Source organism: Brachyistius frenatus, unplaced genomic scaffold (genome assembly GCF_029030835.1).
Source record: "Brachyistius frenatus isolate BFR_SWC_R1_liver_20210118 unplaced genomic scaffold, ASM2903083v1 Contig_42, whole genome shotgun sequence".
NCBI lineage: Eukaryota > Metazoa > Chordata > Actinopteri > Embiotocidae > Brachyistius > Brachyistius frenatus.
Genome location: NW_027210641.1, coordinates 2,642,501 through 2,668,662, shown reverse-complemented (window position 1 = coordinate 2,668,662; position 26,162 = coordinate 2,642,501). Strand labels below are relative to the sequence as shown.

The window sequence follows — 26,162 nt, the reverse complement described above, 5'->3', positions numbered from 1 at the left end:
TTTGGTAACAGACATTAACATAATGCATCGGGTGTTATTATTATTATTATTTTTAATCAAGCTGCGTCCGATGTCCAGTCAAGTGAAATACTCACTGTTTTTTTTTATGTTGCTGTGCACTAATTTGGTATTTTGTTAGCTGGATGAATGATTTTGTATATTTGCAGCTGGATGCAGGTGGCACACCGGAAAAAATACATAATTAACTTTGTTACTTGCTGATAAAAAATGATGCTAAAGACATCAGCTCCTCTCATCCCCGCCTTCAGAAGCAGTGCTCTCCTCACCATGGTATAAATACTGACCGTTAGGGAATAGTGTAGAAAGTCTCTCTTGAGGGAGACTCATATTCATGCAAAGTTGTAACTCAATGCACAGCAGCCCATTTGCTTTCTATTAAATTCATATTTAATACTGAATGTCTTGGGGTCACCGTGTTTTAGACACATTTCTGGGGATTATTTTCAACTTGGTTTGGACATTATCCACTTACAAGCAACATTACTAATGTATTACACTGGAATTAATTAATAAAGGTTCAAATAAAAATTTGGTCTGGTCAGGCTCGATGCAAAAACAGCATAACTTCTGGAGAACCAAGTAATCAACGTCTGTTTAAGCCCTTAATGTGGCTGCACATTTAATCACATCATTTTGAATATCCATTAACTTGCTCTAACACATCACAACATAATTAAAAATGTGGTGTTTCTGGAGCCATTTTGCCAGAACATTTGGAAAGAAAGGAGTTTAAATGATGTAATTTTTTTAGGGAACTGAGTGAACTGCATGCGAGTCTAGTAGTGCAACACAGTCAATTAATTGCGTAGCTGATCATTAGAAATATGTATGAACAATCATGATAATGGACTGTTAAAAACTCACGACTTGCAGTTTCTCAAATGTGATAATAGACGTGAAAATAGAATGATTTTTGATTTTTGGAGAGTAATCTGGGTCTGCCTTCACCAGTCAGAGGGATGAAATTAGTAGAGAAAATGGTGCCTGAAATGTGGTCATTCATGGAGCCCCGCCTCCCACCGTGATGCACACTGATGCCTGAGGGAAAATGGCACAATGCTTCACTTTACAGTTCCCATTTGAAGATAGTGCCCATCGAGTCAGTGCATTACCTTTCAGTCAGAGTCAATGGATTTAATAGTTAAAATATATATATTTTTTTAAAGTTCGCAGGTTGACTAAAGTGGTTTTATGTTGAGATAACAGCAGAGATGAGAGAAAAATCCAGAGGACTCGCTCTCCACGGAGTCCTTCAACACACCGCTATTAAAGAGCTCGTGATGCAAGGCACATTTTAGTGGACAGAATTCCAGACTTGTGCTGGAGGGTAGATGTGTCTGTGTGTCCTTGTCTGTAACAGACTGCTGATGTGGGAAGGAGTGTCTCTCCCACACTGTCTCTCCCACACTCAATTACAACCACAGCCGAGGCCTCGTGTCTCCAGGAAGACACCAGCGAGTGAGAGGGAGGTGTGAAGGGAGGAGAGGGCGGGCGGGGGGCAACACTGTTCGTCTCCAAACGTCCTCTAAAACCAAGTCTCAGACACACAAATTAAAGAGTCTAACTGGTAAGCAAGTCACATCCAAACAACACAAAACCAACAATGCCACCCCGACTATCCACACTTTTTTTTTTTTTTTTTTTTTTTAACCATTTTGTAGTTTTGAAAATCTCTCTGTACTCTTTTGTACTCAAAGTGTGCCTCTTTACAGTGGAGCAGTTGGCTTCTGGGTAGTCGCCACACGTCAGGGAGGTCTGGGGATGCCGACTTCCTGCCATGACTAAACCAGTCATTATGAAGGGCCTGCAGCACAACAACAGGGTCCCCCAGATAAGCAGCTTTGGAGGGTCAGGTGAGAGCCCGTCTGGCTGACTCACCCAAGATAATCTGGACCTCTGGAAGGGTCCACAGAGCTCTGGATAAATCCTGAGCTGTAGACAACACCAACCAAACCAAACTACTTCTGTTTGCCTCCAGCTGGGTCCACTCAAAAGGGTTTATCTGTCATATTCAATCATTCACCACCCTGTAACCACTAAAACACTTTTAACCACACGGCATACCGTTACAGGTAAAACACGATCCGTTTCTCCACCACGGACGCCGTCCTCATCATGACAACTCTGCAAATCAGTTCATCTTCTGAGCCACGATACATTCAAGGGCAGTTTTTGAGTTATAGAGGCGATTTCTGAATTTATATAACAGCTTAAAACACAGTATGTGTATGCTTATGTGCAAGTGTGAATAGCACATATGTTTGAGAACATATGCAGTTATGCATGAATACACACACACACACACACGTGTGTATATATATGTATATATACACACGTATATATATATATATATATATAGGCTACAACACAACCAGTAGTCTTGTTTATATTCTAATTATAATAAACAAATACAATCTTCAATATTTAAATTTCACATTTAAAGAGCTCTCCACGCTATTACAGTTAGAACATACAATTTAGTCTGATTCTTATTCATAACAAGACGTAGGACAGTGGCACAACAACTGAAAGCAACCGATGAACACTGCATGCTAACAAATATGAAAAAGAAGTTTTAGGTGTTAAATAGGTTCAGCAAATCTGCCTACCTTTTCTCAAAAGTGCTCCAAACACTTCACACAGCAAGCGTTAATTGAGGAGACAGGATCACACAGTTAGGAGGTGTCGGGGAAAACACACAAATGCACACACATACCTACAGAAGCACATATTTTTTGCAAGACTAGATCTTACAGCGTAATATTGCAGTCGGGACCCAGGGGTGGAGTAAGATCTCCTGAAACCGCAGTGTATAATTGTATTAATTGTAACGGACGGCACATCAGAAAACCCATCAATCAATGAGTTCATAATAGTTTCCGCCTGTCAGCTGGAGGAGGTTTTAAACCTACGAACAAACGACAACTACATTCTCGTTGCATTTGAGAACAGATTACTCACCTTGCTATGGAGTCCCATATGCCTTTGCTTTCACTAGTTTCACTTAAAATATCTTCACTGATCTTCTCCGCCTTCTTCTGTACCTGTAACAACAAAGAAGACACAAAACAATTATGTTCCAACTTGTTCTATTTATTACTACTTCGCTGTATAATGTTCAGCAACTAATCTACAGAACGTAGATCAAAGAAACACACTCACCCTGACTTTGATTATCTTCCTGTGGAAACTGTTCAGCACGACGATGACGTCACCGGCATCTGCCGGGGAATCTGTTCCATCGTGCCTGAACAAGTGGATAAAGAGTGAGGAAACACTTACTGTCTGCGAGTACAAATCAATTCTTATGATGTTCCACTGATGGATCGGCAACCAGTTAGTCTTAAGGCAAGTAAAAGCCCACTTTGAGACCGGCACACAGCACATTAACAAAATGTGCTGTCAAATCTGCATTAATTACATCAAATTACCTTCATTATTAAATAATAGGAATTCAAATCTTTCCCAAACATCATTATTTGTGACCTTTTCTAGCACGTCATATTTTAAGTACTGTTCAGGAAAACGGCAATTCAACAACATATTTATCCCATCTTGATATTAGCCTCCTCCTTAGAAGAAAGAACCTTTGCAAATATTTTGGAATTGGGGTCAGTAATATAGTGGCTTAAAAAAAAGAAAGAGAAAACAGATCTAAAGGATCAATGCAAAAAACAACAAAACTGTAATTAAAACATATGTAAAAAATAATCTATTTCAGAGTGGTAATCAAATTTACTGAATGCATTGTATTAGCAAGCAAAAGACAGAACAAATCTGTGGAAATGCTCCTTTAAAGCCTCCACATATATACATTACATCTAAGCTATTAGATCTTAGAGAACAACTGAACTAAATCTCAGTCTGACTTAGATTTGCTTTTTACGAGAGCCCTTGAATCCACCATTAAAGTGAAATATGGTTTTGTGTCAAAGACTGAGGTTGAGCCTCATGTTTTACCCAAAGCATCAGTGAGAAAAATATACACTACAGGCTCCAGTCATGAAGGAGACAACAACAACTAATGGACAGACAGTGACTTAAAAGTGGATATCTGGACAGCTGCCAGAGTCACACTCTGACCAGATTCATTACCCTCCATCATCATTAAGAATCACCTTACCATTATTTTACCCATCACTACTTCCCAGCCATACTGTATATATACTGGGAGATTTAATGAGAAAGTCTGTACAGTATTGATTGTGTAACGCAGCCTTTCAATGTAATTGTTTTAGGGCTGATTTGCCCTGGAGAGAATGTATTTTGGCAGGCAGAATCTGCATGGTCCGATGGTGAAACACCAGAGAGCAAACTTCAGGCAGATATGAGCAATAGGCTACGATGCCCGGCAAGCCATTACAACCCCAACGCTTACTAAAGGCAAAAAAAAAATCTAACCGTATCACTATGATAAATGCCCCCCTCCTTATTGGACCCAAAGCACATTTCCCTCCCCCATACTCAAGTGCGACTTGTGTTTTGCCCCTTTCTGCTGTCACCGGTGCAAATCAGTCTTTAGGGCTCGTGTTAGAAAGCACCAGAGATCAATCTGTATCCCTATTCTGAGGAGAGGCGAGCCGGCCATCTCATTCATCGCTGTCACGGCGAGGTGCAGGGTGCAAGAGGAAAACGCACACTCTGGGACGGGGGGGGGGGGGGGGGGGCGCAGACACACCCACTACGCTCTGATCGGCCACCTAACCAGAGCAGAGTGCCGCTAACCACAAGAATAATGACACTGCCAAGGTGAAAAATGACATCACCTCTTAAGTTCACCTGGAGGATTGGGGGATAAATCTTGGTTGTCTGATATGATTCCAGAGGAACCAGGGGCTGTATGTGTCCTAAATCTTATGTGACGATGGCCAGAGAGGACAGTATGTGTGATTGTAGGGACAATAAGTATGGTGCACTACAGCTGCCAATGCAGACTCACATACATGGTTGGGATAATCACCACTTGCCCGTGAGAGACTAGCATTCTTCGTTTTGATATAATGAGCTTGAAAAAGAAGAATTTAATTTGAGATGTAAGCAGAAAGTACCAAACTACATTTTAATTAAAGTAAAAGTGCAGAATTAAAAGAAAGCAAGACAAGGATAGTTGTATTTTTTGAGGGAAATCTATTAAACCAACCCCAAAAACAATAATGTTTCTGTTCATCCAGGGAAATTAGACACCACCAGCTCACTCAGTCTAGCATATGCAGCATTTGACACCTACGCCATCCTAACTAAAACACATTCTGCTGCTGCTATTCTCCAGTCTGAGGTGGATGGCATGACAGGTGACCAGCTGAATCATCCCTCCACTCTTCTCTGTAATAGCAACCCTTTCCTCCTACCTGTCTCTCTCCCCTCTATGCTGAAGCGAACTCCCTGCACTCATCAAAACCTTTCATTGGTACAGTGTCAGCAGCCTTCCATGTTACCATAGTGATGGTTTTCATAGCTACCAGTATGAAATGGAGCGGTAGCCGAAAACAACCTTGATGCCGAGCTACAGATGAAGCGGCCCAATTAGCATTATTACCTAACTTTTTGATTCAAAATACAAAACGATCTGTTGGGGATAAGATCAGAAAGACCGAGATACTCACGTGAGAATTTGATAGATTTCTTCTGATCTTCCTTTACGCAATCTTAGGACCCAGGCACCAGGATTGGCTTTCAGCTGTAAATATCCCTGTTGTGGTGGAAACAGTGACAGTCTGAATAATTGCAATAAGAATGACACTCAAACTTGTTTTCTGAAATCTAGCACCGGGCCGTTTCAGTTTCAAACTTTGTACTGTGACTACGAGTAGAGAAGGATGCTGACCAAGTTAGCCATGACAATAGTGTCATACATGAGCGGGTCCCTGCTCATGCCCAGGGTGAACTGCAGTCCTCGAGGAGGCTGGCCACTGGACAGGTCGAAGCAGTGGCCCTCCAACAAGAGGTGCTCCAGTTCAAATTCTGCCGTCACAAGCCCGCTCACCTGAAGAGAACCACAAATTACAGAGCACCAAAACCAATAAAAACAGCTTGGCTCAACTTAAGGCTGAGAATATTTAGATTTTCTTGGTAGTAATGAGTAAGTAGCACAATACCTCCTGCAAGTGGATGTTATCCAAGTCATGGGGGCTGCGCACTGCCTGCACCATCCAGCTCTCTGGTGTGATCATGTTAAGGGTGAGCAGTGGAGATTCTGGGAGCTCCATGAAACGGGCAACTGGCCCTGGAGACACGGTGTCATTGGCCAAGAACGCCACATCGGACTCCAAGACAAAGTGGTAAAAACTGTGAAGACAGCCAAACACATGATCAAGAATTAAGTGCTTGCCAATTCCCTTCAAATTAACAGAAAAGGGAATTGAAAGCCTTAAAATGGGGAATAATCTGCACTGGACTGAGACAACAATCCATAGACACATTGTCCTCTTCAACAAGCACTGAAATGATGACATGTTGTGCAATAGCCTTCTTCCTGGGGGGAGAGATGGGCTCTGTTGTGACAGCTGGATATATACAATTTCTTCAAAGAGAGGAAATGAATACTATTACTGCCAGTGTTCCTGCTCAGCCAATAACAGAAATACATGCAGCAGTCTGTGCACCAGAAAAGTTCCTTTTCTCTTTTATTACAGTTGTCAGAGCTACGCTGCAGGCTAATCCTTATGCTAATTACATTTCTTCAGTGTCCTCCGACACAGAGGAGTCATAATGAGTGTAGATATTGTGGTAGATGATAAACATTGCCAATGCTAATTCTTTCAATTCAGAATGCCTTCTTACCGCCAACGGTACATCAACACATTTTTTTTTTTATTCACAGGGAGAGTTCTCAAAAGTTAATTCCCACCACAGCCGCAGAGCTGTTGACTCCAGAGTGAGATGGGAGCTGCTAACACAGTACAGGTAGTCGGTGAGGTACACCAGAGGAAACACACTGTCTTCATTTGATTGGTTCCAATTTGTGAGATGACCAATTGTCCGCAAGGAGAAGTGTGAGGAAAAGGAAGATGAGCAGCCCTGCGGTCTCTGCTGCCGTCTTCCCCCTATGAGAAGTGGACCAGTGAATGAAATCAACCCACTGACGCAGAACAGGACTCGTGTGTTCCCACTGACAGCATTATCTCCAGGGGAGGGCTATAAGATTACCAAGCTGGTGGCTCTAAAAAGGATATGAAGCAGGGATGTTGTGACTTTGTGGTTTTAAAACTAAACTCTTGTTCAGGATCTGCTTGATGACATCCAGAAAAGAACAAATTGCTCCACTGAATCATGCTTCTAGCTACAACGTTTTGTTACAAAGGTTAGTAATATCAATTTTGGGGGGGGTTCATGTGTCAGTGGTTTGCTTATCTCCAACAATTTAACTTCAGCTAGGTTATACTGTAAATTGTCCCTCCAAAGTGAGCGTAAACGTCCTGGAGAATCTCTGTCATTTGGAAATAAAAAAACAACAACATTTGAGCTATTTCATTGTCGTAACACTACAAATCCCTCAGCATATTATGGAACAAATTACAGAAATAAAAACACAAAATTACAAAATAGCTAACACTTACCCAACAGTCTGAATGTTAATGGGCAATTTCAAACTTTCATTTTCTACTGTGGTTTTTTTTTATGACTATTATTATTATTATTGTTTTTACTGCATTGCTTGAACTGCAGCGGTGAACGTTGTAAGCAATTTGCCCAGAGATGCAAGTGGAGGCCCAAAGCAATAAGGTGGTGTTATTAAGCAGATTGCATCTGTGCAGTATAATCTTAGAAAGGAACTGGGAGAGGCAGAGATGCTAAGTCTGCAGCAGTAAGAAGATAAACCAACAAGCCAAAGAGAAAAATTTAATTACTGTTGGAGCTAGAGCATACCTCTTGAGGGGCATCTCGGACAACTTGGCCAGGCAATTCATAAACACCTGCAGTCTCACATTGACCACTTGACTGAGCACCTGCAGGATTCACAGAAAAAAAGAGGCCCAGTTAAAAATGAGGGGAAAAGAGGAGCCTCATGTATCTGAGCGGTGCAAGACACACACGAGTTTTTCAATCAACACAAGGTGTGATCGCAGCTTATCGTTTCTTACTAAACTGAATTTTTGGAGTTCCTCAAAAGACAAAGACCAGATGTCCTTACATAACATCTTTCATGATATAGCAAGACAAAATAATGAATCATTGCCAGTCTATTCACAATTCAAATTCTTTAGCAATAAATCAAATATTTTAAAATAACCTGAAATACTGAGGAAATAATCTGGTCAAACAAAAAACAAGCATGCTGGTATCAGTTTATGAAGAATGTCTGAGCCACTATGGTATTTTTCAGAATTTAAAAAAAAAAAAAATAAACTACAAGCATGAACATGGATCATAGTATCAATCTGAGGACGAAAAGATGTGTCCTTGCTGTAGTAAAAACTAGAGAGGAGAATACAACTTACAATCAGCAGAGGGGAAATCTTCTGCGCCTCTGTGGTGAGCGGGTCAACGATGGCCAGGACATCGTAGAACACCTCGTTCTCACGTGGAGACAGACGGAGGACACTGAGGAGGACAACACACCCAAACGCATTTCAACAACACAAGGTTGTATAATCCTTATTCAGCAGAACTGCAATTCAAAAGATTCACATTTTGGCACTGCTTGAAATGATGGCATAGCAATTTTTCAAATCCATTATAACGAAAGGAAAGTGAAAACCTTCCAGTAAGACAGCAGAGCCAAACGGACAAAAAACAGGAAGAAAAACAAACAAACATTGCTGACCTGTGGTTGTCTTTGATAAAGTGGACATCCTTTCTGACCTGTCCTTTAGGGGCTGTAGATAGGAGGGCATCAACTTTCATGACTAAGTCACTGGCACTGAAGAATAAAGAGTACGTTAAGACAACTTTACCCTAAAACTGAGAAATGTACATTTTCTGCCTTGTAATACACTTTAATACCCACAGTGAAGATAGTTTGATTAAGGAAAAAAGATAATTTAAGACAAAGTTAAGACAAAAGTGGCACAAAGGAAAAGTTCAAAGGATGCCCTATTTTCAACAAAGACATTCAAATTGTTTCAAATGACAAAGCTAAAAAAAAAAAACATCTAAAAAAATTAAAACATACTGCTTTGGCTTCAGCCCCATCTGTTTAACTTTGGCTTTGACTTCCTCTGCAGAGCCACTCAGTGTAATCTTCTCCAGCAAGCGGAAATCCTCCGCAGTGAATTCTTCCTGCTCTTCAAATGGACCCAGGATCTAAAATGAAGAAAATAATGCAGTCAGAACACGACTTTTCCAATTCTTATCTCAGCATATATTATTTACAACTTGCCCAGGGGATGTTAAATGTAATGTGATTGTGACACAGTGTTTTATCCACTTAAAGTCACAAGATTCAGTGACACTGCCTGCTTTTTTTTTTTCTCCTGCTTTCTATTTCAGGAGTGGAGTCCTACCACTGCAGCAGAGGAATGTAGGATCATATTAATTGTTACTGCCATCTCAGAGGCTGACCTCTACATCTGTGGTTGTCAGCATTGCTGCTGCTGCCGAGACATCAGTCATCAGGTCTGTGCACATATACAGTAAAAGCACATACACACACTTTGCCGTGTGACCTATGACCTTTGAGACACAGACGTCATGCTGATTTGACAGTGCGAAGAAAGCACTCTGAAACAATACCATCAACATTTAACCGATGCTTCTCCTCACTGACAACATGTGTTCCGTTGCATAAAGAATATTCTTTTTAAATCTGAATCTAGTTTTCAATCCCTTATTGAATTTATTTGTTTTGTGATTTACACATTTGTAACATTAGTTAGAAACAACTAAAATTCAGAGATAAAATGTGGATCTTTTACTAGAAAATGATATGGTACAAAATAATGATAAAATATGTATCTGACACATTGGAAAAACAAAAAACTGACTTCCACATCATATTTATTTTGATAATTCACCCAAATACTGATTTGTAAATATAATGCTGATGTTCAGTGACCTCATTATTAAAAAAGGCTCAATTGCTGATACTGACTGGTGTCATAAGAAAATAAACACGGATTAAAACCTGCTGCCTCTCAACTCAGACACCTGCAAAACAATACTTCAGGATGACTTTTTAACAGCTGCAGATGTTTCAGCAACTTGGTCACTAGCTGCAGATCCTGCTCCTGGTGGATATTGATAACGACTTTCTGGAGTTTTTAAATTTGGGTTACGTTTACACAGCGGTTGTACTTTATAGTTGAATTTGTTTCGCTAACATCAACACATCATACTTCAGTCTTAGTTGCATGCCCCCCCCCCCCCCCCCCCGGCAGAGCGAGACTGGGTTCTTGTTAAAACATTATTAAGCGCCAATATAATCGGCCCTCAGTTTAAATGTGTCATTCAAACGAGGAAAAAATAGAAACGAGATGTTAGCCAATGTTTTAATGTGCTGGTCTGTCCTGCCAGCGACGCGTTTCCCTCCCGTGTGTGCAGCACAATTGTCTGATTTGATTAATTGTTTTCTTTGTCGGTGGATACGTTTGACACTTTTTACAGGAAATTAAGTCACAAAGTCATGAATCACTGGTGTTAAAATACAGATGGCGTTTCAAGGCCTTTTGAGATTTTATCAATTTGATACAACAACATCCAATTAATGACTCAAGTCTGGCGAGAATCCGAATCAAGTGACTTGACACTTCTGGCTGTTAGTAAATATACCTGAATTGAATTAAGGTGAAGCTGGAGTCTACTCACTCTTCCGTTGCTGATCACGGTCTGCTGTCCCGGACTGAGTTTCAGGACGTCCTGACAGAACAGCTGTTGACTGCGGATAAAATCAACTTCCAGCGTGTTGAATTTTTTCTCAAAGGCATCTACGTCCATTCCCTGGAACAGAAAAACAAAAGTTTGTTTAGGATGTTAGATAAATTGATTACATTGTTGACTCACACATTTCTGATGCGACCGAAAGATCCGATAGAGTAGCTGAAGGACATTTTTCTTCATTCCAGAAATGCGAGTGATGCATTAGCATACCGAATGATGTATGCGAGGGCCACAAATATTTACAATATCATTGATGCCTTGCATCAGCACAATCACTGCAGTTTTCAAACAGAAAATATTTCTGCCAGACCTGTCAGAAATGCACACGTGTGAAAATGAGATGAATCAATTTGTAATTAATGTAACAAACTCTTAATTAAACCCCAGCCATTTTTGTCTATAACAAATTAGATGTGGGAGTGAGGAGGGTTTGTGGAGTCAGGTTATTAGTTTCTCCAGCATTTCTCTCCTCAGGAGAACAGGTGAAATACCAATAATGTCAGCACAAGCCAGTCAGCAAGTCTGTCTGGCAGCCTATAATAAACTCATATCCCTTGGCTTTGTGTCTCAAGTCACACAGTTATGTCCTCCCTGTCTCTCCATTGCTATTTCCAGCCTATTCTCTCCCCATTGTTTAAAGTTGATATAATTGAAGGGCAGTTTGTTATAGTAAGTCCCATATGAAACATGAACTGTATGAGTTTCTCCTGACGGGAGCGATAGCTCTCCCGTCAGCTGATTTGTTGATTAGTGACTGAGAATTTGTTTGCTTATGTGCAATGCTGTGTGGGTGGATACCGCAACACTTCACAGCATGGAGAACACCGGTGGTTGTAGACTGCTTACAGCAGCAGAGTGATGGTCAGGCTTGGCTGAACACGTGTGGCTCACACAACCATGAACATGGAGCAGCTATTCATCAGCTCCAGGAGAGCAGGTATACACCAGCACTTTTTAGTTAAAGATTCAGCGTGTGGAGCTCGCCTTGTGATAGCCCCTGTGACCTTTCAAGTGGAACTGACAGTGAGCAGGCTGCTTGCCGCGGTATCCACAAGGTGTGGAGCATCATGCGTGCTCTAAATGTACACTGTTAGCTGATGTTCAGGAGAGGAATGAGAAGATGGGCTCATCAATCACCATTTTGTCTGACTGTGCACTTAAATCAAGAAAGCAGTGTCAGACAAATCTGTGCACATGGTTTCATACCGAACCTTTGTTTCCCTTGTTTTTACCCTTGTGCTCGACAACCATGCGCAAAATCAATTATTAAATACAGTTATCAATTATGTCAGTGCAAAATAACATTGCTCACATTTCACAATGACACAGCTCTCCCTGAATCAATCACAGGGGCAAGCTAACATCAAATAATTCAACTTATACAATACTGTATAACATTAAACTATTGAAATCTATCAGCTGTTGGAGCTTTTGCTGCATACACTATTCACACCAAGGTATAGATAGTAATTTTATTTTGAAATCTTTAAAACCTCAGGTTGTATTTGACTGCAACAGACAGTGTTGCAAATCAATGAGCTGTGGACTGTTTTACTGCAGTATTGGATTTCCATTTTGCATCAACTGGATTAGGTTCCTTGATTTCGAAGGTAAGATCATATACTGTTGCAGAAGCAGACATTTCCATTTGGTTAGTTCACGTTTAAATGGTTTAACGGTTGAATTTTCAGCTAAACTATTCCAGATTATACAGTAACACAGTTTAAAATGACATATACCCTCCCTTTACACGCATGTAATATAATTACATGTCTGGCACACAAACAGTACTTTTGCATTGTTCCTATGCATCTTTGTTTACTTTGCTGGCCGTGGGTTTTGGGTCACATTCTTGTCATCTTGGCAAAATAGAAGATTTAACGCTTGGTTAAAGGTTTCAATTAGCTTCAACTGACAGGGGGCTATGCAGGTCTCTGCTGTGTAGCAAACTATGATAATAAATCATATAGAACAAGGGCAAAACAATAATTCTTACCAAATATCTTACAACTGGTATAAAGTATCAACACAGTATACTGTGACACTATTAATGGTGCTTTAAGAAGAAAACTAAACATAAGATATTAGTGCTAACTTCACTTTGGAGTGTTGAGCTTCAGTACCAATACCAAAGCAATACTGTTTTTGATACTTGATAAATAGTTTCCTATTTTAATTTTGAAGGAAAAGTCAAGGTTCTCAAGCGATCTAAAATGTTGTTTAAAAACAAACAGCTTTACAAAAACTTAAATTAACCTAAATGAGGTCTGAATTTGGGAATAACTTGATTTAAACTAAGAATCATTTCGATCAAATCAAGATTATGCATGCAACCAGAAACTCCATGCCTGTTTAATACTCTGTGCTATGGACACACGTGTCATGGCTGAACACTCAACCGTTCTTACTGTAACTGCAACACAATAATGACAAATAAATCCCATGTCACAGTTCCATCAGCAAATCCATATTTTGCCAAACTGCATCTAAAATTCAGGACATACGGTTTCACTTTGATGCAAGTACAGGATCCAAAAGACTGTTTGACAATGTGTTTGAAATATAAAAGAAGTGCAAATGAAATGTCTAGAATCTCATTATCTCTGAGGTGACAAAAACATAACTGGATCTCTTAATCCCTTCTTTACCTGCATCAGTAAGTCCTTCATCTTGGTCCCCTGCTGGAGGAGCTGGCTGCTCTCCTCTTTTAGGAGATTCTGCACAAACTCAGCTGCAGCCTTTTTCTTCTGGGTAAGGAGGGAGGCCCAGACAGCCCTGTACAGCACAGTGTTATCTTCGCAGGGCTTTTCGCTGGGGTTATCTATCACCCCTACGCGCACTCCAGGACTGGCTTTCTGCTTGCGCACACACACAACAATGATAAAATTCACACTAATATCGCACATTCTCATACTGTATATCCAAAGACCACAGATTTCACAAAGGAAGAGAACTGGGAACAAAGTGTGACAGTAAAGGATTCTCCTATTCTACCAGTAATCTTTTTGTTTCGTGGCAAAAATAATGCTGGTTGGATTACACCTAATTTATCTGTGGTGTAACAACAGTAAATATTTCATTTTAGAAGTATCTGTATTGAGGAGTGATTGAAGAAATCAAAGAAATATATTAGGAGTGACGGATTTGCAGATTATGCCTTCCAGACATCCCCTTACACAACCTAAATGATGAATAAAAGAAAGAGAAGTGTGTTGATTGTACTCACCATATGTTTCAGAGCATTGAGTAAGAGTTTTCTTCCTGAAACCTTCTGAAAATCTCCAGCTATCCACATGGTCACAAGACTGATCCCATCCTCATCTAAGATAAAAGAGCAAAACCTCTATAGTACTCCATACAGATACATTTTAACACGGCATTCAAGTTCATCCTCATGTTTAGAAATGGTCTTCTGCATCGCTATAAGGCATGTTTAGATAAAATACTACCACCTCCCTTGCAGCCTTCAGCCTGTCTGGCCATTCTCTTTGTCAAGTCGTTTGTCTGACAGAACTGTCACTCACCGAATGGTTTTTTTGTTTTGTTTGTTGCACATTTTCTGTAAATTCTAGGGACTGTTTTGTAGGAAAATCCCATGAGACCAGCAGTTCCTGAAACACTGTCACCCTGTCAGGTACCAACAATCGTTGCAAATTCACATTTCTTCACCATTCTGACGTTGACGTAAAACCTTTTTAACATGTCTGTACGCTTTTATGTTCTGAGCTGCTACGACAATTGGCTCCATTCACAACATGGCATACAGGTGTACCCAAATAGATGTCTACAGCATGTGTAATCAAAGCACGAGTGGAAAACAAATGTATTTCTGAGCAAGTCTGTCTTTGTGTCAATCTTATTGTTTACGCAGCTTTTAAAGAGAGAGAGAGCGAGCGAGCTATCTTATTATTATCGATTAAGTAAAACACTAATAATCAGGTGTAAGTGAGAAGAAAGTGAGATCAAGTTATTACAGTGAAAGTTCAGAGGTGAGAGAGATTGAAGCATCTGGCAAAGAACTGAGCCAATCATAGGTGAACTTTTCCACCCGTCATAGCTTCCCACCCCCCCTCCCCCCCAGCCAGTCAGCAAGTCATTCAGAAAAGCAGGTCGTTGGCCGGGCAGCTATTCCACAGAGCAAGAACGACAATCAGCCTCCTCAGACTCACTGCAGCTACACTCTGGGTCTGGGCAGGGAAACGCAGCTCTTATGACCATTTAGACTGTTGGCTGAAAGCCAGTCAGAGGACGCAGCAATAGCCTTGCTGGAGGCACAGCCTGTCTGCCTTAAAAAAAAAAAAAAAGATCCATTTTACCTTTTCATAAATCGAAAAAGCAGCGTTGGATTCATTTTGTTTAGATGCTGCTCATTTTACAGCTATTCAACCAATACATATACAATAGTTCTTCCACTTTGAATGACAAACAAATGATTGTAAAAGTTATTTCCACTGTTATAACTCACTGTGTTTCTGGAAATCAGTTTATTCATCTGAAATAGTGTTTATTGGGAAAGCTAGGCTAAAAATAATAAGCAACTTCTCACCACTATTTGTGAAGTACTTCATTTTCTTGGCTATCACAGCCATTTTATCTCTGGAGTCCAAGTATGAAAACATAGTTGTGTCCTCCCAATCGTCTACAACTGCAAAGCAAGAGAGCATAACATGAGTGAAATCTAGACGGTGAATCAATATTCCATGGTGTAAGATGAGTAGCACAGGTCACCTGGGGCGGCCGTGAAGTCAAGGTACTTTCTATCAGTGCTTAAAATGAGAGGGTTCATCCTGGGAACCACGTTGGCCTGTTCCATTAGATAGTCCACAACATCTAAGCCTTCAGTTAACTGGCCCTGGGAATTAAAGGAAAGAAAGTGGGAGTCACATCACTGATGAAATCGATTCCATAAGCATGTAGTGGATCTGGTGTAGGCCCTACATCTGAACCGTTGACAGGCAATGAATCGTAAACAGGTCTACAAATACAATAATGTGAAAGGCTGCGGAGGAGGATTTTACTGGAAACTTCTACATCCTGCAATCAAGCAAATAGGAAGCTAGCTTGCAATCAGTTACTCAATAGGCTTTTAATTATTTACCACATTATGGTAAACACATATTATTAGCCTAGTTTTAATCTATAATCTAGTCTTTCAAAAGTTTCATCAGATGTGTTTCTTGCATTACTTATCAAAGAATGTCAACCCTGAGCTAGTGTGTAAAGTAGTACTTTTATGGATACCGTAAGCATTAGCAAACCACCACAGGTGTTGTTCTAAGACGTTTGTTTACTACTTATATTTAAATTCAAAATAAAAAAAATTCTATTTGAATAGGTATGTGTCTTTCCGTGCAGGTGCGTCACACCATAAAGACAGCCCTCTGAAAGGCATTGGTGGTGTCCATTATGCGCTGAAGGATGATGGTCTCCAGCTCCTCTGGGTCCATCTCCTCCGAGCTCAATGGAACTCCGTTAAATAAAGCCAGAGGCAAGGCACCCAGGCCGCTCATTTTGTAGAAGAGGGCACATTCCTGGAGAGAGAGAGAAAAAAAAAAAAACCTTGACTGAATACTGATTACTTTATTATTAATCAAGTAGTTGTTGTTACTTCAAAATTAATAAAAAACAAATAAGGGAAGGGTTTTATTGTACCTGTCTTTTATAGTCGTACTCCGATTCCACTCCAAGAATCCTTTCAGAATTGACTTTTGGGAATTTTTTCTTCATGTAAGCAGAGATTGTATCAGCAGACAGCGTCTCCCCTACATCTACTCTGTTGTACAACTGCAAGAGAGAGGCAAGGCAGTTCAGACTGTCCTCAGATCCCCGCCAATGTCTATAATTTCCAACTCTATTTGAAAAAGCTGAAAGCAGAGTCAAAGTCCCACTGACTCATCTCGTACAAACTGTAGGATAATACAAGGCACAATAAAGCAACTGACTTCTGAGGCACGAAGAGATGTGAGCCGGAAAGAAGCACTTGCTAAAACAACAGAGATTTGTGTGATATACTTACTGAGACCGCAGACATCAGGGCCTGGGATAGATCGTACTCGTCTGCAATGTAATTCAGCAGTCGGAAAAATCCAACCCCTGCATCTGTGAAGCCATCAATCTCCTCTTTGGTGTTTACAACAAACACAAATCCAATTCTATAGAAATCAAAACAAAACAAGTATTCAATTTGTAGGTGAAATGAGAATCACTGGTTGGTAAAGGATATAAATGCCATGAGTGGACCACATAAACAGCTGTGCAGGTGTGAGAAATGACAGCACCAACCTCAGGGGAATCTTATGCTTGTAGAAAAGCTCCGCTAGCTTCACCAGCTCAACACTTTCTTTCTGCAGGGGATCTAGGAACATCACCTGACAACAAAGGCATCATTATCAAACCTGGTTCATAAAGCCTTTACAAAGACTTGTTTTCCAATTTGGATTCCTAATTACATAAAATTTGGCAGAGAAAACGATAGACAACTTGATGAGGGATAGTTTAGAGAATGAAAAGCAAAGCTAAGTGTTCCAATTTATTCTGTTGTTGTGTGTCTGATTGTATTAACTGAAATCTTGTAATATCAAGCACCCAGAATCTGACAGCCTATTTAATCTGAGTAATGTAATTTACAATGAAGACCTCTCTCAATTTCAGTTGCTTCATCAATCCAACCACTTAGCTTTTTTTTGTTTTCCAATATAATTTTGGGAAATTTTTGCCATTATTCAGATAGCACTGTGCAGGCAATGTGGAAATGTGGGGAAACAGAACAGTGGAAAGACAGACAGCAAAGGTTCAGCCGGCCACAAGTCAAGCCAGGTCCTCAGCTGCTGACGGGTTTTAAGCTCATGTACGGCAAGCACCCAAATCAATCAGAAATCAGGTCGCCCCTCATTTAGCGTTTTCCGTTCTTCTGATAAACTCACCAGGTTAAAGAAGTTGCGTCTGATTTGGCGGATGACTCCAGGAAAGGTGGCTCGGAAGAGCTCCTGTATACCTGTTGGCCAGCTGCGGTACATGACGTCGTTCTCTATGTCGTTCATCCACTAGAAGGTACATGACAAAAAGATGGCTTGTTCACCTCACTTCAGTACCAGTAGCAGAATAGCAACCCTGCAACAAGGCAGACGTTAGGTACTTCACTCAAGGACAATTCAAACTGGTAGACTGGAGTTTTCTATACACGGACTACATTTCCTCTGTGCTTTTGATAGTGTTCCTTATTTTAATGAATGTGACCGGTATTTTTCTTTGCTTAGGGTTTTTTTAGGGACGTTTTTTGTACATGTAAATGACGAAACCCGAGACAGCTACTTTCAATAAATAATTGACTCTTGTATAAAATGGGTCATTAGGGGCTATAAAATGAAATACTCTTTTGCTTTTTCCACTCTGCATCTGTAACCTCTGACAGAACAAACTCCCCCAAAATTAAAAACATTCATTCAGAGGTTGGGTAACCAGCACTGGCTTCACTAAGTCTGGGTGTAATCACAGTTCCAACAACTACACATTGTACTTGATGATGCAGTGTGGTGATAAGCATCAGCACGACCTGTGATTTCTCAACAGCTCCAGCACATTACACATTCTTAATTTAGCAACGACTAAAAGTAAAAGTTTCTTGTTTACTTTCTTCTTAAATGTGCCGTTGTTAGAGGAACCATCCTGCTCAATAAACAGGTAACATGTATTTACGTGTGTTAAAGGTTTATATTCACGTGTTTAACGCATGTAACATTCCAACAAAGCTGGTCAGAAATATGTTGGTTTTGATGTGCTCAAGATTTAACATGTAAAATTGCTCTGAAGTTCCACAATTCTGATTCCGAAAAAGCTATTAGACATGGCCTTTTATGATATACGACCAGAATCACAGATGAAAAAGGATCCATTACTGCAGGCTAATCTGGTAATGACAGTGTCTTTGTAATTCTCAAGCCTCTTCACAGTCCAAGTGTTTGCCTCACTGGCAGACTATCACCATTTCTCTTACACACTCCCAGAAACAGTCCTAGTACACACCGAGTCTCTAAAAGGCTAAACTGAAATGACAAACGTTTTAGTAGAATGTGGACAGGCTTAATATCTTCATACCTCTGGCATTTTTAAAGTACTTAAATTATCAAAATGGCCCAAGGTGCCACAATGAAATCTTGCAAGTTTTTAATTTGATAACTTTTCTTGGCTAACTTCCCATTTAATAATTGAAGTTTCTGGCAAGCTCGAGATTGCTGCAATAGCCTGATGACCAATCCACTACCTCCCACTCTGTGAGTACACAAAGAAAAAACACCTGCAGTGTTGATCAGGACCAAGAGAATAAAGCTTTTGGACAGGACTCACCATTATAGCTGGTTGTCTGATATCCAAGGCATAGCTGTCATCCACAGCGCTCACAGGTAACCTCAGCAGTTTGCTTCGATGTTCTTCCTTTATGCCCAGGTTATTAAGCCCCTCCAAGACCCTGCCCTCTTCTCTGAGGATGTCCAAAATGCTGTAAGTGCAAAATTGCTGGTTAGTTTTTCATCCATATTAGCTGTGTGGCAGCGGATTTGCATTGCAGCAAATTCTGATCTTGTTGCAACAGATGGGTCTGAGACCTCCTGAGAAGAGTAAAGACAGACCACTGCGTCCTCCTGCTGGGCTGCTACCTGAAAGGGTTGTGAACATCCAGATCAATGTGCAGCCCATTGATGAAGAGCTCCCCGCTGCCTGGGTGAACACCAACTGTCTGACTGAGATGCTGAAAGAACAAGCCAAAAAAACCAAAATGAGTGATTCAACCATTCAAGTCTGATCTTTTGACAAGAGAAGCTGTGCAGAGACGACAGCACTAAGTAGAAGGGATAAAGTGTGCAGAGAGATGAGGAGAAAAATAACAATAAAATGTCAGATTTGATGTTCTAGTGGAATTTATATCAGATATAAATTAGAAAGTCATTCTCTAAAATAAAAAGTGTGCAATGGCTATTAAATAGTTATCAAAGATACCATCTGCACTTCCGGAAACGCTGCTTATGATATCACACCTTTTGGTTCTCCTCGATTTCTTTTCTCATTTCCTGCTTTACGGCCACTCTTGTCAGTGATCTGTGGGAACAGTAAAACATGTACAGTCACCATCAGCTTTTACCACATCCCCAGCCGGCAGTAAAATGCTAGTTTTAATCTCGAAAAACCTGTGGGCACTTCAAGATGGTGTGTTTGCAGTCAATTCCCTGTAAACACCCAACTCTTACTCAGCACTTTTTGGTGTTATTACAAGCTGCTTGAGCCAAAATAAGCAGACATCAAAAAAGCTGATTAGATCTGTGTTACAGATTTATTTATATTGATTCCGTTTATTGTGGATGTGTTAGGTGTCACAGGAAGGAGGAATAACGCTCAAATAAATGGGCAAATAAAAGGAATGTGCATGTGCATTTAATAACGGCATCTGTTGTGCTCAGATTCCCACATTGTAACACAGACTAGGGCTCCGACATGGATTTTGGACCTGTGCCAAATGCGTTAGGCAGTCGAGCAGAAGGAGAAAATAAGATGAATTTCGTTACCTGGCTTTGCTTGGAAAGTTCTGACTGAGGTCTCGCATGAGCTTCAAAGCATCAAACTTTGGCACAGACATGATTCTGGCAGCTGCCTGGAAACTTAGATCTGCGAAGATCAAATAAGTAAATCATCAACATTTATACATCTAGTCTGGTGACTCATGACAGACAGTTTTCCGTCCCTTTGGGTTTCTTTCTCTGAGGACCTGTACAACGGTTGGCACTAGATCGGATCCCCTGGAGGGATGCATGCTCCAAACTCCTCCCGGCTGTGATTGGTTGTTAAGTATACACTGCTGAGATAGATTGTTTTTCTGTCAGTTAACTGGTCTCCAACAGTATCCCTGTCCTTAATTCTATCCTTCACCCTTTCACAACATAACAAACAATGACAAACAGACCATCCTTCCCACTGATACACTCGAGCACCAGCCCTGCAGTCCTTTCACATCATTACTTCTTTCCAGTTGCTCTCTTTGGTGGAGTTTCAGCATAACTTGGATGGGTAGTTAAGAATTATATTTTCTAGTTGTAAAACGTGTAACAGAATGCCATTAAAAAAAAAAAAAATCTCTCTCATGTCAACAGTTTGCTCGTATACTGCGAATATTATGTTTGTGACACAACCACTGTTGATGTTTGGAAAGATGTCAAAAAATTTACTTCGTTTACTTTTGCAATGCTCATCCCTGCTGTCCACCAAGAACTGTCTGGTAAGAAATTTATATTCTGTGAGCATCATTAACATCCATAAATCATAGAGGACGAAAATGGCTTAAAAGTATTATCAACAATAGTGCTGAAATATAAAAATGTGATACCTTGCATTTGCCACACTTTGAGAGGGGCCATGTCGTTGGTACTCTCCAGGAGATGTTTTTGAAGCTCGATAAGTTGCTCCTGGAGTTCAGGGTGAGATTTCCTTAAGAGCGGGAAAAGAAAATAATTATTTTACAAAATAATGTTAGAAGATTGTTTTATCTCTTAGTCATGTGAAACACCAGGTGCCCAACTGAAAAATAAAAAATATAAGAGATTCAAGCATTTTTATGGCAACTGACAGGATTACAATTCAGTTACTTACTTTAATGTTCCAAAAAAGAATCCTTGGACTTCATCATTATCATCATCCTCAGCATTTGTAACCGTCTTTGAATCTACAAAGCAAAAACATTTGTGTTTTAAAAACCTTGGACACAGCGGGGTCCAACACACAATGTTTGATAAGTCACCAACTGACCTTGTACTTTAGTGTCATCCACAGCTTTGTATTCTGTGCTCTTAATAGCCAACTCAACACCATACCCAGATAAAAGCATCGTTTGAGGCTTTGGATCCTGCAACAATTAGAAGCAGAGAAACGCCCTAAATGTAAAAGAGCGTAGAGTTTTGTACATTGTTATGTACAATGTTATTGTATGTACATTGCTGTTTTAAAGCAGTGTGTTCACAATCATTAACAATGAGCATTAATCCCATAGAGGAAACCTGTGGACCTGTCCTTGTGTATCTAAATATACACAGTGACACTATAGGGCCAAAATCATGATTATACCTTTTAATTAGTGGTTCAGCTGCCTCAGACACACCCGTGTCCAACATGTGCGTAAAAATCAAGCAGACAGATATTCAATTTATATTGACACACATCCAGAGTAGAATAGCTCATAATGAAGCACTTCGTGAATTTCAATTTGGGACTGTCACGGGATGCCATCTTTCCAATAAATCGGATTTTTACCCTGGTCGGCTGCAACTGCTGTAATGAAGTGAACACGTCTGGCAGTGACGACTTGAAGGGGACATGTCGAGCAGCAACAACTTAACTGACCGAATGCTGCTGACACATTCAAAATCATCGGTCTCTAGTTGCGAAAGTCACCAGCGAATTCCAAACTGAGAGATATTGGCAGCACACAAGCCTGAGATCATCATGCACAAAGTCAAAAGATGACTAGAAAGGAGTAAAGTAAAAAAAAAATCTGCACTAGACTCTGGCAGTATGATGATGACATCTTAAGAGAGCAGATGTCCAAGAGAACCTGATGCAATCCAAGGTGCAACTATACTTTAGGAGGGATAAAGCTCTGGACTGGACCCTTCCTCCCCAAACCTTAAAACCCTATTAAATCATTGAGTCACTGTTTGCAAGCCACATCTTTAAACCCACATTTAGGCGTCCACATTCCTTTAAACATGTTGTGTAAATCTGTATATGATCTTCCAACTGATGATGTTTCAGTGTACAAAGTCTGTTAACAAAAGGGATTTTTTTTTTCAATACTACATTCAACGAAAGTGATAAACTATAAAATGTTTCATCAGTGGGAATACAAAGTACATGGGCTGCCACGTACAGCAGCAGACTTGACCTTGACACTAATGTCACCCAGATTCAAAACAGCAGCTCAGTCTTTCAGGAGCACAAGAAGACTTTCCCACCCACACTCTGCTTTTCTGTAGCAGCACATGTTCTGAAGAAAAGCACCTTCCAGGTTTTCAAAGGCATCCGTGTCTCAGTAGGTTTTAAGGAAGCTGTTGATTCGTCTCTTGATCATTGGTCAGTAATACATTGTCTTTAGCAGCATGCATTTAATGAACAGACACTACAGCAAAAAATTCTTACTATTCACAACTAAAACAAAAGCAATATTTTAGGACAAGTAGTATGAGAAAATGTTTTATAATTTTCATCAATAAATAAAAACTAAGCGAGAACATGCAATACTGACAAATATTTTTTTTTTTTACTAAAAAAATTAGGGCTAAATTAAACAAATAAGGCAGTCTTATTCAGTGATTGTGGAATCACATAATTAAAATATCTCTCAATTTATCCACAAACTGCTCTGAGAAGAAGAGGAAACAAAACAGACAAACATGCAGGCAGCACCCCGACATTTATGAAAAGGTAAGTGAACGTTAATCTGACACTGCTTATGCAACACACCCGTGTTGCACCGATGTGGATGTAATCTTAACATTACTTTCAGTCGGATATGTCTCGCGTGCCGTCAGAGGAAATCAGTCAGTTCCAGGAATTAATGACAGCGCTCCATCCAAGTCATCCTCAAATGTTCCCTAAAGAAATACTGTAGATAACTGCATTGATCTTATTCAACCATTTAGCATCTCTTCATCTCTTCTAAAGCTAAAGCGCGAGTCATCTTCAGAAAGAGGTCGCTACTCTGTGGTGGAGAGAACAAGTAGCCGCCGTGGTGCTAACGCTGCGTGAGCAGAACGGGGAGATAGCGTCTCTGTTCAAACGGTTAAGAGTTTGGAAACGCAATCTAGATCGGAGAGGAGAGTCCGACGGTTGCATCAGTGCCGAGCCTTTTCTTCTGACCTTGCCATAGGTGAGAATAACACTTGTAACCATGGTAACCATACACATAGATAGCAACAGCTGCACTCTCAAAATGCTTAGAGAAACACAAAAGTGAGACTTGATGTTACTGATGAAATGAATCAAAAGGACTAAAGTTTGACAAAAACTATTACACATTTTCTTCAAAAGACTGAACTACGTCAGTATTAGGTGCCAAAACATTTCAGGTATTGGCTGCATCAGCAATATTAGTAAGTCGGATGTTGGTTTGGATTTTTTTTGGTGAGATTTGTTTACAATAAAAAAAATATATATATATAACAAATGTTATCCTTCTGTGTGGAAAAACAAAAGATATGGGCATAAGGTTAAAGTTGATTTATTCATTGTGAGGTATGCCAAAAGACATTATTCAATCAATGTAAAAAAAAAAAAATAAAAAAAAAAAAATAGATGCAAAAGCGCTGCTACTCACCGCTACAAAATGACGCAGCACATATATAAGTGTGCCCTCTTTGGCTTTCTCTGACAGCACCTTATGAAAAGAGGTGAACTTCTTGGTTCCAATCTCAGCATACAGGATCACAACGGGCACATTGGTTTTATTGGTCCCTGGATATGTGTGATCATTCTTGTATAAATATGATTTTGGCCTGCAAACATTTGGAAATGTTGTTAAAGATATGTTAGAACTAAAATTGGGTTAGAGAGTCAATGGAAGCATCAAATAATGAAAATTTGAAAACATAACTTTAAACTTTTCAGTTTGCTCTGCTCTAATAGATCCAGTTTATCCACAGAGGGGAAAATAGTGCTGTTCCATGTTACCTGCCTGCAGCTGCCTTCAGGAGTTTCTTGATGTCTTTGGTACTGCAGCTATGCTGACCATGGATGGAGACAAAGGCAGGGCAAGCCTCAGGCGGAGGCTCATCACTGGCTATCTGTTAAGAACAAGGGGGTGAAAAATCTTCAATAACACACTGACTACAACATAGACCTTACACTGCCAGGATCTGGTGTTTCTGAACCCACATGAATTACCCACATTAAAATGCATGTGATCACAGCAATATGATGCAATTTGGATCAAAGAAAAACACAACGTAGCAAGTCTATAATTGCTAAATACAGCATCACCCTCACACTTTTCAACCTAGACCTTAGTTATGTGATTAATATATTCGTAATATTGTCCAGAGACCAACTGTGCTGTTTCAAATACCATTTGAGAAAATGTTCAGGAACACATAGTCTTAGACAAGTCTTAAAGGAGACTCTAATTCCTCCAAAACTTACATCAAATAAACACCACTATGATAAAAAGGTTCAGGTGTACTTGTAATGTATTCCCCCTACTTAGAGTGTGAACTTTACAGTCTCATAAAATGTCAAATCCAAAACTGAATTTGTTGTAGTATTGTAGAGCAGAGATAAATATCTCAATACACTTTATCTGTGTGAAATAGTAAATATGTTGAAAAAATGTTTCCTCTCTGAGGTCTGTCTGTTCCAGTTGTTTGAGAATAACTGTCATTTTATGACTGTGCCAAAGTCACTGAGGGAAAACTGCAAATAAGACCAGTGGAGCATCCTGGGTTGAAGTTAGAGACAACGCAAGAACCTCCAACAAGAAACAAGCTCTCTTGCAGTCACAGTCTGCTTTTGAAAAGGTTTTATAAAAGGTTAAAATCATACTATTTTGACTAGAACATACCTGCTGTGATGCATGAACAGCTGGTGAGTAGGACCGCAGGGCCAGAGCAAATCTGAGGAGATTAACTTGAAGATGTGAGAGAAACTGGCCAGCCTTCTTAATGATCAAGTTGTAGTAGGAGCGCACAGACTCTGTAAGATCAACATTAGTCAACGTGAGGCTTTTTAGAAGTCGAGTTAAATTACCTCAAATCTGTTTTGATACAGCTATTATTACACCTCCACCAAAATAAAAAATAAAAATAAAAAACATACCTCCTTGCTTGTATACAGTGAGTTCTTTCACAGTGTCAACAAAATGCCAGAATTTCTCATTCCCATCTTCTCCAATAAACTCACTGCACAGGAAAAAGATAAATATAGGTCAGCATTAGTCAGTAACTACAGTATGTACCAAAGAAACCTCACAAGCATGAACTTAATTTTGACTACAATTTAGAATATTTTCCCAAATTCCCATTAAGTCGGAAAATAGAGAACTCTGTTCATAGTACATTATTGCTTGATAAAAAGGTGCAAAATAAATAAATAAGAACTTTTATCTGTTATTTACTTTAAGTCAATAAGACTTGAGGGCCATTGTTTACCAAATCGTTATGTCTTTTGGAATGAAATCTATTATTCTGACTGATGAAAGTCAATACAATTCGCATTTGTCTACAATGGATCCACAATTTTAGGGAGCCACACTCTTCAGATGTTTTCCTACCAAGAAACAAGCTGTGAGTTATGTCTCT

At 39.9% G+C, this 26,162-nt stretch overlaps 1 protein-coding gene across 1 annotated transcript in view; it reads right to left on the bottom strand.

Moving 5' to 3' along the window:
- The window catches only part of uggt2 (UDP-glucose glycoprotein glucosyltransferase 2), a 31,034-nt gene that overhangs the window by 4,163 nt on the left and 709 nt on the right, over positions 1-26,162 (bottom strand). Inside the window, exons 2-32 of the mRNA XM_069702639.1 lie at positions 25,681-25,763; positions 25,427-25,557; positions 24,541-24,653; positions 24,188-24,365; positions 21,625-21,721; positions 21,469-21,541; positions 21,206-21,306; positions 20,391-20,490; positions 19,866-19,926; positions 19,488-19,579; positions 19,180-19,330; positions 17,760-17,879; positions 17,119-17,204; positions 16,853-16,988; positions 16,489-16,620; positions 16,203-16,367; positions 15,565-15,688; positions 15,383-15,481; positions 14,063-14,157; positions 13,485-13,691; positions 10,765-10,896; positions 9,134-9,264; positions 8,786-8,881; positions 8,460-8,562; positions 7,888-7,967; positions 6,117-6,306; positions 5,846-6,004; positions 5,625-5,710; positions 3,184-3,268; positions 2,983-3,065; positions 2,631-2,654 (exon numbers count right to left, since the gene is read on the bottom strand). Of these exons, the coding sequence (XP_069558740.1) occupies positions 2,631-2,654; positions 2,983-3,065; positions 3,184-3,268; positions 5,625-5,710; positions 5,846-6,004; positions 6,117-6,306; positions 7,888-7,967; positions 8,460-8,562; positions 8,786-8,881; positions 9,134-9,264; positions 10,765-10,896; positions 13,485-13,691; positions 14,063-14,157; positions 15,383-15,481; positions 15,565-15,688; positions 16,203-16,367; positions 16,489-16,620; positions 16,853-16,988; positions 17,119-17,204; positions 17,760-17,879; positions 19,180-19,330; positions 19,488-19,579; positions 19,866-19,926; positions 20,391-20,490; positions 21,206-21,306; positions 21,469-21,541; positions 21,625-21,721; positions 24,188-24,365; positions 24,541-24,653; positions 25,427-25,557; positions 25,681-25,763 (3,513 nt within the window). The remainder of the gene's footprint in view (positions 1-2,630; positions 2,655-2,982; positions 3,066-3,183; positions 3,269-5,624; positions 5,711-5,845; positions 6,005-6,116; positions 6,307-7,887; positions 7,968-8,459; positions 8,563-8,785; positions 8,882-9,133; positions 9,265-10,764; positions 10,897-13,484; positions 13,692-14,062; positions 14,158-15,382; positions 15,482-15,564; positions 15,689-16,202; positions 16,368-16,488; positions 16,621-16,852; positions 16,989-17,118; positions 17,205-17,759; positions 17,880-19,179; positions 19,331-19,487; positions 19,580-19,865; positions 19,927-20,390; positions 20,491-21,205; positions 21,307-21,468; positions 21,542-21,624; positions 21,722-24,187; positions 24,366-24,540; positions 24,654-25,426; positions 25,558-25,680; positions 25,764-26,162) is intronic.